At 36.9% G+C, this 12,032-nt stretch overlaps 1 protein-coding gene across 4 annotated transcripts in view; it reads right to left on the bottom strand.

Moving 5' to 3' along the window:
• SAMSN1 (SAM domain, SH3 domain and nuclear localization signals 1) overlaps window positions 1–12,032 on the bottom strand; it is a 139,996-nt gene that overhangs the window by 77,671 nt on the left and 50,293 nt on the right. For 3 of the 4 annotated variants that reach the window (XM_040484163.1, XM_040484164.1, XM_040484165.1), the window contains 2 exons: window positions 7,028–7,154; window positions 5,033–5,385 (listed from right to left, as the gene is read on the bottom strand). The exons of the other annotated variant lie outside the window; for it this stretch is intronic. In XM_040484163.1, the coding sequence (XP_040340097.1) occupies window positions 5,033–5,385; window positions 7,028–7,154 (480 nt within the window). The remainder of the gene's footprint in view (window positions 1–5,032; window positions 5,386–7,027; window positions 7,155–12,032) is intronic. 4 annotated transcript variants of the gene reach the window in all.

Below are 12,032 nucleotides of genomic sequence, written 5' to 3'. Positions count from 1 at the left end.
TATCCATATTTTTTTCTTCAAAGTGTACACCATGGATTCTTACTTATCCATCAACACTTCTAAACTTCCATACTATTCATCAAATAGGTAGAGAAGAAAGGAAGGACTAAATGGGGAAACTATAAATAAAGCTAGGAAGATGGAGAAAAATCAGTCTTTGGCAAAAGGGTGGTATCACCTTGTTGATAGCAGAGTATGTGTGTGAAAGAGATTTGTGGGGTTCTAGTTAAGGGAGATTAGGTGAATGAGTTTGCATTTAATCCTGTAGGTGTTGAGAAGATGTTTAAAGGTTTGCGAGGGGTGCAGTAACATTAGATTTGAGCTTTAGAATCGTTAATCAGGTAGTCAAGTAAATTGATCTGGTAGATTAAACTGGTAGTGACGTGTCATTTTGATTGAAGGAAGTAGACTCTGGTCAGAGAGACTGGGAGAGATTGCCAAGGCTGAGAAAAGAGAAATTAGACACGCAAAAATAGCATGTACCGGTCACTTTTCTCTCACAGATCAGTTTTCTTGGTCAGTATAGAAACTCTTATACCAACTTAGCAGTGGGTCTGCGGGTCCCAAGATCATTTCCCCTTGGCAATAATTAGAGCATACATTACTTCCCATTTGAACGATTAATTGTAAGACATGTTGTTCCTTTACTTCTCGGCGAGCATCAGCAGACATCCTGTTCCTCTCGCTGAAACGGTTCCATAAAGAAATTGTCCACTATCCATACTTTCTCTTCTGGCACAGTTTTGACAGGTTCTCATAGTGTTCCAAGAAGACCTCAGATCTCTACTCTTCTCGTCTTCTTCTTATGTACCTTAAGATGCTTTAAGTAGAACTCTGTTTATTTTCTCACTCTGAGATTCTGTATATAACCTTTACTCATTTTTCTTCGATTTTTATGCAATTCTCACTATTATTTTTCTATCCACACTGCACTTGAATGATCCTGTGCTCTGAGTCTCTGTTCTGTTCCTTCAGGCCTTTACTTTCCTCTTTCCTGAAAGAGCTTCTGTTATTATCACTTTTTAAATATATCATTCTATTTTTATAAAATATTTTGGAATATCAAGGGAGAAATGCATATCTGCTCCCCCTTTTCATGTCAAGATTACTTCCATTTCTTAATATTATAAAAATAATTTATCTCTCTTATAAATCTGAAAAATTATCCCAGATTTTGAAAAATACGTTTGCTATTATCATGACATCGTCTTCAAGGAAGGCCTCACCTCCTCTGCAACACACAAATTTTCTTTCTTTCTTGCTCTTCTTCCCGACCAATTCTCTGACTCACTTCCCTCTTTTGTTAAGATTTTTCAAGCTCTTAGCATGCAGAGCTACGCTGTAAGTACCCTTCAATCACTCTTCTTGTAAATTGATTGTAAACACTTGGCTTCAAATATTATTTTTGGCTACCTTCACTATTACCTTTCTTAAAGCCATCTGAAACCCCCTCTCTACACCACTCATCTCGGATATGAAAAAAAGAGCTCTGCATCCTTAAGTAGTTTTTCTCTTCACACTTTTCTTGTGGCGTATACACTTTCATAAATCTGGCGTCACCCTTCTCAGTTTATATCAATTCCATAATCACATATCTTTCCCCACGCCCCAGATCCCACAGACCTTGCAAACAACTAAACTGCGCGTTAAATATCTGTGTGTGTCTCGTTCCTCTCCTGTTGACTACTGTGAAAAGCCCTTCACAAATAATACATTTCCCTGTCTGGCTTCAGTTTGTTTATGGCATCTCAACTGAATAAAATGTTGCTTCTTTCCAAGTCTAGCACAAGCCTCTAGATTCTTTGGTTTGGGTATAAATATTATCGGCTATCAACTGAGTCCTGGCACCATTTTCTTTAATCTCCCCCAACAGCCTTGCATGATAGACATCAATAATCTTGGTTTACAAACGGGTGTTTTTAGCACACACAAATTCACTCAGAAGAAAGGGGATGAGCAGAGTTGGAAAGCAATGCACAGAACTGGAATTAGTGGGTTAAAGAGGGTAGAGAATTTGCCTAAGCTCACTCTGCAGGCGATGTCAGAACCGGTGTTAAACCCAGTTCTATCAGAACCAGCTTTGAGAGTATGAGCCCGCAGGGCTTAGTCGAGAATCAGGCTAGGGTGAATAAAAACTTTCTGCAAGACAAGTCAGTTTCAGGCCACCTGAAAACTCTGCTTTGATAATGGCATCAAAGGAACTGGAATCTACTATCGCTGAAATATTTGAAGTTAAGGAGAAACTAGCGTCTTTGTGGATTGGTTTATTTCCCTTGAAATGTGGGGGTTTGGCTCAGTTCCAGCATATCTGTATATGTTGGTACATATTTTTGTTAAATATGGTCATACTTTTACCCTTTAAAATTGCAAAAATGTCACCTCTAACTACTTGTCATTGATGGTAAGTAACACTCATTTCAGAAGCAAAACTTTTCCCTCAACACTATTTGCCTTCTATACTTTCTATAGAATGAAAGTTAAAGTATAACCCAAGTAATAACCCTGCAATTACTACAGAAAAAAATACCAGCTATGCTAAAATGAAACTGGGTATTTTTCAGTTGGTATTATTATAGAATATATTGTAGAATATAAAAATAATAATTTGCACTCATCCAACTCCTTTCATTCTATGTCTCAAATCCCTGAGTGTAAGTGGTCTCATTAAGTTTACCAAACCAATTTAACTCTAACATGTTCTTGAACCCTTTCTCCAAATCCAGAGAGGTTTTCCTGTCACAAATGCTGAATGTTATCATCTGAAATTGTGTGTATTCTGTAGATATGTTTGACCTTCTGCAGATAAGACTCGTTTACTTAATCATTTAGGTATGAACTATAATAGACAAAACTACCAAAAAGAAAAGAAAAATGCTACTCTGTATATATACTTAGATCTATACGCACATTCACAAACACATACGCATGATAACTGAGTTTATATAGATTGGATTAATATGAGAATAGTTAAAAGAATAAGGATAAATGTTCCATGTAGATCTATGGAAATAAAGTCTGTTGGTTTCTAAAACTCCATTTATTTAGTGAGGAAATGCTACTCAAGTATTTATTGAGTTCCCATAATACTCTAGGGACTAGAGAGCATACAAAGACAAGTATTTATAGGAAATAAACAGATGCCCAACTAATTCTACCATAGAGTAGTACTCAGTAAGGTCCATGAAGACAGGGGCAGTGTATGTATTGTTTGGCTCTGTATTCCCTAGTGTCTAATATTGTGAACTGATACAAGTGATGCCAATATGTGTTTTAAAAATATATAATGAAAGAAAAATGCCTTTAAGTTCCCTAAAAAGTTCAAAGGAAGAAGCAATTATTTTTATCTGGCACGACCCAGGTAGCGTTTCTAAAGGACAAAGTAATCTGAGGGATAGGGTAATGGTTAACGGCAAGAATAGCACGCTAGGCAGAGGCTGATACGTAAACACAAAGATAAAGAGGCAGGAAAGAGCGAGACAGTCATTAGGAAGAAGCAGATCATTCAGTTTGGCAGTCCAGCACAAGTTTTCCATAAGGAAGCTTTAGATCAAGTTGAGAAGTTAGACTGAGGTCAGACTGCTAAAATCCAGAAACGCCAAGTTAAGGAATCCAGATGTTATTCTTGAAAGAAGCTCTGAATATTTGAATTTAGATTTTTATACATCAGCTTTGCTACTTGCCGAGTAGTCCTTATTCTTGATCCTGATTCTAAAGCTGTCAGGGGGAGTCTTCAGAAGTAGATCCTAATTATATTATCAGCTGCTCTCCGAGAAAGTGCTCCGGGAGGAAGCTTGCAAAGCCCAGAAGCCCCACAGGAGAAGATGAAGACTAAGGAATTGGGAGAGACATTCCTAAAAATAATTGATGTTGGACAGTTTTATCAGTTCTGAGCCTGCTATTAGACACCTGTAATATTTAATGTGGTACTTTGAACACAGATTACTTTAGCACTAGTCTGCAAAGACCTAACTTAATACACAAATCTTAAAAGAGGAAAAAGACTCCAAGCCTCTTCAGAGAGCGCTAATGCACCATGAAATATAGCCTCTAATGAGAGACTGATTCTTAAAGCCAAGTGGTGTAGAGTAGGGTTCCTGCATTCACAAAGTTGTTCCATTCACTCCCTACAAGCTCAAATGACCATGAACTATAGAGAAATAAAGGTATATAACATGTGCCTTTAGTAACTTATAACCAAGGTGAAAAAAAAATTGCTATTAAGTGCTAGAATATTTGTACTATTTAATTTCAGTTTCCTAATTACCTCATGAATTTAATATTACTATTTCCATTTTACAGTTGATACAATTAAGATGAACATGTTTTAATATTTTGCCTAAGCTAAACAAATGGAAGAGCTTGGATCCAAACCCAAATTTCTGTAACTCCAGAGTCCACACTCTTTCTCTTGTACCAGATAGCCTTAGGGCCTAGTTCAGTAGATGGGAAACACTATTAGCTAAAAGCAGGATCCTCAGTGTATGATTGATCTTGTTTCCACTTTTGTTGGCTCTGTGACACTGTACCTATTGCTATCGTTTTGTGTCTCATTTGTCTCAATTATAAAATGGGGGAATTAGCATTAAAATAGCATTCCCTACCTTACAGGATTGTTGTGAGATTTAAATAAAAGAATGAAGTGCTTAGGGGAATGGCAGGCACATAGAAAATGCTCATTTAAATTAGCTATTATTTGTCACAGAAACTTCATGACCACAGCAGTGATTTAGACAATTCAATCCACACCTTCTTGAGCTGAATCAACATCCAAAGTTTTCTTTCAACTAAAAAAAATTATCTTAAAAATATCGTGCAGTAGTTTATTTGAACACAAGGAATATATATACAGACTATAGTAACGTGATAGCAAAAGTCACAAGAGCTGCAATGCTTTCTGGAAAGACAACTCTAGTTTTGGTAACTTTTCCTGACACTGATACAGTTGACTGATTAGCACTTTTATTATCTGTTTCTTTCTTGCTCGTACAAACATCGAGATGAGACAGTGCATTTCCTCAGTTTACAAACTTACCCAAGAATATGGGAGATCCATATCTGTACAAGAAGACTTAAGTCGTGGGTGGTGTGTGCAGCGCGAACAGTCATTCCAGGGTCCAACTTGGGCAATTTGAAAATCAACACATGTCCAGAGAGGGGTTTCTGGAAAAAGCTTCCAGCTGTTCCACATCTGAACTTCACCTTCATTGTGTGATAACATTTCTGCCATATTGCCTCCAGTGGAAATGCTGGATCTAACCAGTGATGCAGAAATAGAATCCAATCTCCTCTCCATTTCTTCCTTTCCCCTTGTGCTAACATTACTAATTTTCTTTTCTTGGGATTTGGTTAATTTCATACAGGAAATTAAAGTTTCATCTTCATCTTCTGAATTACAAAGAAAAATCAGTTAAGAATATAATATGGATTTTATACTTCCTTTGATATAGTAGAAATGAATGAACATCACAGGACAAACCAGGAATTCATTTACCTTCACAAAATAATTTAAATTGCAATTCTTTAAAGAGTAATCCTTTGTATAGTAAATGATTTGTTTTGTAAGAACAGATTGACCTAAAAGATTTTGACGCTGTATGTAACGATTATATATAGTCTGGCTACACTGACTGAAAGCCACATGCAAATAGTATACTAAAAGATATTTTAGAAAAATTACAAACTAAAAAATTCCCCATATCATAGAAACATGGTATGGTCTGCTTGCATTCTTTTTTTAATGTTTATTTATTTATTTTGAGAGAGAGCGAGGGGAGGGTCAGAGACAGAGAAGGATAGAGAGAATTCCAAGCAGACTCTGTGCTGTCAGTGTGGAGTCCAACATGGGGCTTGATCGCACAAACCATGAGATCATGACCTGAGCCAAAATCAGGGATTGGATGCTTAACCAACTGAGCCACCCAGGTGTCCTGGTGTGCTTGTATTCTTAAGTTTTTTTTTTTTTTTTTTTGGAAATAATGTGTATAGAGAGCATAATAAGAAAGTAAATGAATTATTCCCTGTACGTAAATAAAAAATGAAATCTCAGTGGACATGGGCTGAAATACCACTGGTATTCTAATTTTTTTCTGATATCAGTCTATAAATAGATTTATGCATAAAGTGTTTCTCATAGTGAAATACTTTGGAAAAGGAAGAACAAGACTGAGAGAACAACAAAAAGAAAGTATATCTTTAATACTATGGAGTTGATTTGTGAGACCTATATTTTTACATGTGGTGAAGGGTCTGATGAAATTTCTAGGAATATATAAAACAATTACAGAAAATAGAAATACATGTGACCCATGTATGGAAATTATACCATGTCACAGAATCTCTTTCAGTTCAAATGTTTCATTGATGTAAACCAAAGATTATGATTAATAGCATGTAATTGTGAATAAATAAGTGAACTTCAAAGTTGCATGTCATGACATGCCATTTTGCTGCACTCACATAAAAATTGAAAAACACTGTTTCCCGTGGCCAAAGAATGGGAATAATGAACAATTAGGACCTTATTATCTCGTTCTCCCACGCTATCCCCGAGTCTTGTCTTGAAGGGAAGGAGATATGGTATATAAAGCAAAATTCAGGAATAGGGTAAGGATATCTGTTTCACAAATAAATTTCTAATTTAAAAACCCTGAAGAGGGGCGCCTGGGTGGCGCAGTCGGTTAAGCGTCTGACTTCAGCCAGGTCACAATCTCGCGGTCCGTGAGTTCGAGCCCCGCGTCAGGCTCTGGGCTGATGGCTCAGAGCCTGGAGCCTGTTTCCGATTCTGTGTCTCCCTCTCTCTCTGCCCCTCCCCCGTTCATGCTCTGTCTCTCTCTGTCCCAAAAATAAATAAAAAACGTTGAAAAAAAATTTTTTTAAAAAGAAAAAAAATTAAAAAAAAATAATAAAAATAAAAACCCTGAAGATTTAATGGTTATTTTAAGACCTTATCAAAATGGTCTTCATTTTATATATGCTACTCTAATTCTTTCTCAAAGAATTTTTGGCAGCTTTTTGACTTCTTACTTACCGAGGTTTATTAATGTGGGTTTTATCTCATTCAGACTCGGCACCCTGGTTTTCTTGGTCCAAACCAGTTTCTGTAGTCTCTTTAACGTCCCCATTGATTCCGCTGGGTCACCGCCTGATCTTACAGCCTAGCACAAACACAGCTCAAGGTAGGGACAAATTATTCTTCACAAAAGGTTAAATTTAAAATGTGTCGAGATCATAAATATGAGAAAATTAATAATGTGACCTCAAAACCTGTAGCCTGAGACAATTTTAAGCAATAACTTGAAAGCAGACAATTTTTTGGTTTCAAACTTGTAAAATATATTACAACCAGCCAGTCATACTAAAGTAGGGCATTTTTTTAACCTTCTTTTTTAAATTTTTTTTTCAACGTTTTTATTTATTTTTGGGACAGAGAGGGACAGAGCATGAACGGGGGAGGGGCAGAGAGAGAGGGAGACACAGAATCGGAAACAGGCTCCAGGCTCCGAGCCACCAGCCCAAAGCCCGACGCGGGGCTCGAACTCACGGACCGCGAGATCGTGACCTGGCTGAAGTCGGACGCTTAACCGACTGCGCCACCGAGGCGCCCCTAACCTTTTTTAACTTCAAAATGCTACAAAATGGATTGAATCTGGTGCCATCTATGTGCTTGTGCTCAGTGTGAAATAGTGGAAAGACGCAAGGTCTTTGCAGGATAACAAAGAAGGAATAAGAGGTTTAAAGTTGCTACTTGCAAGTTGCTGGAACAGACTGATGGTATGCACAAAAAAACAAAAACAGAATTTAAATTTTCTTCATTTTTCTTCATTTTTTCTTTTGGAAATTTCTGGTAAACCAGCATTTTATTTCAAGCATGAAATGTTTTCAAATAATATACTTTTCTTTGAATATTGCTTCTTGCTTTTTAGATACACACTGAGGAAAAAAAAGACAGCCATATTGTTCTATACTGTAGTATATAAGTGTCACTGGTTTATTATAGAAAAAAATATGGATAAAATAATTAGTAACGCTTATGACTCAAAATTTCTTCGGGAAGTACAGAAACGCTTCCCACGAGTTTAATGTTGGCAAATTTGTATTTATACTGCTTTTACTTATTATATTTAGGATAACCTACTCAACAATTTCACAATATTTTGGAAGCTGATATTTTATATGTTAAATTTAATACTAATTGGTAAAATAGTTGTATTCTGTGATGTTAATTAGATATGAAGTATTACATAGAGGAATACTTCTTTCTCATCCAGAAATCGCTGGACTCAGAAATATTTCTCTCTGCTTTTGCCTATCCTTTCCATTGAACGGCTGATAAATGACATCTAAACAGATACTGCAGTTCGCAAAAGGTGAATGACTTTGCTTCCTCATTAATGTTTGAATGAAAAATATTTATAATAGTGCTTTCTCATCCTTTGAGAGAGACTATAAGCCCAAAGAAATGTTTGCAAGAAAAGGCTCTCTGGCATCCAAACATTTCCAGTCATTAGATTCAGCACTTGTTCTTGGTCTTTAAGAATGACTTTGAGCAGCCAATATAAACTTGATGCTCTGTCTCTGCATAATGGCACCTAAGTAGGAAATGTGACGTTTTGTCAGAGCAAGCCATACCTGTTTGCATTAAATAAATGGGGAAATATTGAAATCATTTTAATCTTTCAGAGAGGCCTGGGATGAGATTTTCTTGATATGCAGAATCTTCCCTCTCTTCCAAAGGTCATGCTCAGCTCAACACAATTTCTATTGCTGTTTACTTTTGTATCATTTTCTCCTGTGTTCCTCTTCAGTATTTTCTGAGTTACTCAGTTTTACAGGCCCTGTAACTCAAGAAGAGTCATTTTCTAATCTTTAGGCTCTTCCAGAAATAATAAGCTGACATTGCACAACCACTGAACACAATTTTCTTTGTTGTACTTCTTTTCTTATAGCAACCTCTTCCTATTCCAGCCAATGCTTAATTGCTCCACTGAAACACTGGCATCAAAAATGGCCTTTTCCCTCCCCCTTCTTTGTGAAAATGACTTTCACTTGATATGGGGAAAGGTGTTACATACCAGGGTTAACTGAATTCCATATTAATGATTTGCCACTAGGAGGAAGAGAAGCATTTGTATAGTGTCTAAATTCATATAAGTGAGATCTCATGGCCCAGAGGTGTTAAAACAAACTGACCTCTCATTATTTTGTTCAAACTGTGTTATAGCCTTTTTAAAGCAGAGTCTTGTTAACTTTCGTATCTTTAATCACTCATGGAGCTTTGAGTTAATAGAGATCAGTCTATTGCATTTTATTCATTTTTCAATTACATATGTCTAGTATAGTACATGGCCTGATAAATGTTTGCTAAATGTAAATACACTTTTGAGTTCATACATATGTTTTATCTACCAAATGGATTATCCACAGTAAATTTTTTACACTAGACTGGCTACTTTCTAATAGCAAACTACTTCCAAAAAGCTTTCTCTTGCTATTAGGTAGTACATACCTGAGTGATGAAACTTCGAATAAAAATTATGATAAGAGATATAGAATCATTAAGATTATCTATTAAAAAGAAATCATTTAGAATATTTTCAAAATTGTTATTCACTGTAGTCTCCTAATCTATTACTTATAAATTTGTGCTAAATTTGATTAAAATTACAATAATGTGCCTTTTATTCTATTTTTTAAAGGTTTATTTATTTTTGAGACAGAGAGAGACAGAGTGTGAGCAGGGGAGGGGCAGAAAGAGAGGGAGACACAGAATCTGAAGCAGGCTCCAGACTCTGAGCTGTCAGCATAGAGCCCAATGCGGGGCTTGAACTCACAAACCATGAGATCGTGACCTGAGCCAAAGTTGAATGCTTAACTGACTGAGCCACCCAGGCACCCCATAATGTGCCTTTTAATTCCTAGATGTTTTCTAAGAAGACTGACTTTTAAATTGAACTTACCATTCAACCAATCAGCGAAAGTTTATTGAGCATCTACGATATGCCAACATTATCATGCATTCTGGGGATGTGGCATTGAGTACGTGAAATGAGACCCCTGCTTTCATACAGTCTACATTCTAGAGAGAAATGACATACCATAAACAAATAAACAAGTACATAAACAAGAAAATGTGCCATAGGCTATGCTAAGAACAGCATGACTGAGTGTAGATGGGAGGACAGTTACTAATTTACATTGGTTGATGGAGGATGTTCACTAAAACTGAGGCCTGAACCTCAGTTCAGATGTGAAGATTTGGAGACAGTTTTGAGCTCCACGGACAGTCGGGGAGGACATTTCCAGGACTATGATTTAAATAACAGAGAAGGGTCAGCTAGGCAAAGAGCAGAGGGAAGAGAATTCCTGTGAGGATAAGACATGTGCAGCGGTTCTACAGCTGAAATTCCGGGAAGAATTCTTAGCATTTGCCCCAAGGAAGAGAAAGGAGGGAAGAGGGTCATAAGATGAGCCAGAGACTTAATGAGGGGCTCTCAGGGAGGCCTTTGTAGAACAGTTGAAGAGCATGTATTTTGTTCTAATCAGGCAAGTGACACATTTGGTTTACATTTTTATTCGTCTTCCCTCTTTACTGATCCCTCTTTGTGATCATCTTACTTTTTAAAGGACTTTTCCCAAAAGCATTCCAATATGCTCTGATCTGATCCATCGTTAATTTACCATATTTTATTTACCACCCTTTCTGCCCCCTTTCCCATGCATACTTCTCAGAAAAGTCAACTATGTTTACTTCCCCTAATTCCTTTCATTTCTCATCCCTTCAAATCACGTCATGTACTCAGCAATCAGCTTGTGTTTCTGATATTCCATTTAGATTGCCTTTGTTTTCCAATGAACCATTCCCAAACTCCATTACTGCTTGGTATCCAGCAATACTGACCGTGACGACCTTCAAGAAACACTTTCTTTTCTTGGTTTCTGGGACACCATGTTCTCCGGTTTTCCTTTCACCAAATTTTTTGGCCATTCTTTCTCTAACCCCTACATGCTGACAATTCCTTTCTCTCAAAATTAAATGCTTAAATCCTTTACAACTAGCTCTGGGCCCTTGTCTTATATCACCATCATTCATCATTCGTTACACACACACACACACACCCACACACACACACACACCCACACACACACACACACACACACACACACACACACACAATTAATGCCACTTAAATGCTGATGATTCCCGATTTATTTCTTCAGAGCTTCCTTCAGAGCTTCAGACTCACATACTCAACCGTCTCTCTAAAATGATTTATAAGCCCTATCAAGACTGACCTCTAGCCCCCAAACATGATTCTCATCTGGTATTCTTCCACTCAGTGAATGCCATCTTCCTCCACCGTATTGCACATTCCGTAAATAAGATTATCACCTTTGCCACTTACTCTCCTTTGTCGACTTATATTTATTTCATTACTAACTTTGGTCTGTTCCATTACTGAGTTTGGTCTGTTCTTTAAATGTATCTTGAATCTGTTTCTTTTTCACCATTTCCATTGTTACCACCCAACTGCAAATCTCTAATTGGTTTTCTTTTTCTTTTGCCTTCCTCCAGTTGATGCCCAATAAAATGTTAGAGTTCTCCTTGAAAGATATAAATCTGATGATATTACCATCTTGCTTAAATGACTCCAAATTTCCTGGTGTTCTTTAAATACAATCCAAAATACTTGACTCGGTCTGTATGACCTGTGTTTCCAGGCTCCCTTCACACTCACAAGGTAAATATATTTAAGTTCCCAATCTCCAGAGCTCTTTTTTCTCAGTGTTTTTATGTATGCTGCTCCTTCTGCCTGGAATGCTTATTCTATTTCTCCTGGATTAGTTAATTCCTACTCACCCCAGAAACTTCATACTAAATGCCATTTTTTCAGAGAGATCTTTCCTGACTCCCAAGCCCAAATTAGGTCCCCATTCTTTTACCTTCTTGGCTTTCACCACAGTTTCAGATTTATATTTTTGTCATCATTGGTTAAATGTCTTTCCTCCCCATAGACTCTAAACTGAAGGAAGAA

The sequence above is a fragment of the Herpailurus yagouaroundi genome, unplaced genomic scaffold (assembly GCF_014898765.1).
Source record: "Herpailurus yagouaroundi ecotype Mexico unplaced genomic scaffold, PumYag 162, whole genome shotgun sequence".
Taxonomy (NCBI): domain Eukaryota; kingdom Metazoa; phylum Chordata; class Mammalia; order Carnivora; family Felidae; genus Herpailurus; species Herpailurus yagouaroundi.
Note: the sequence above shows the minus strand (reverse complement) of the source record. Positions and strands in the feature narration are given on the sequence as shown.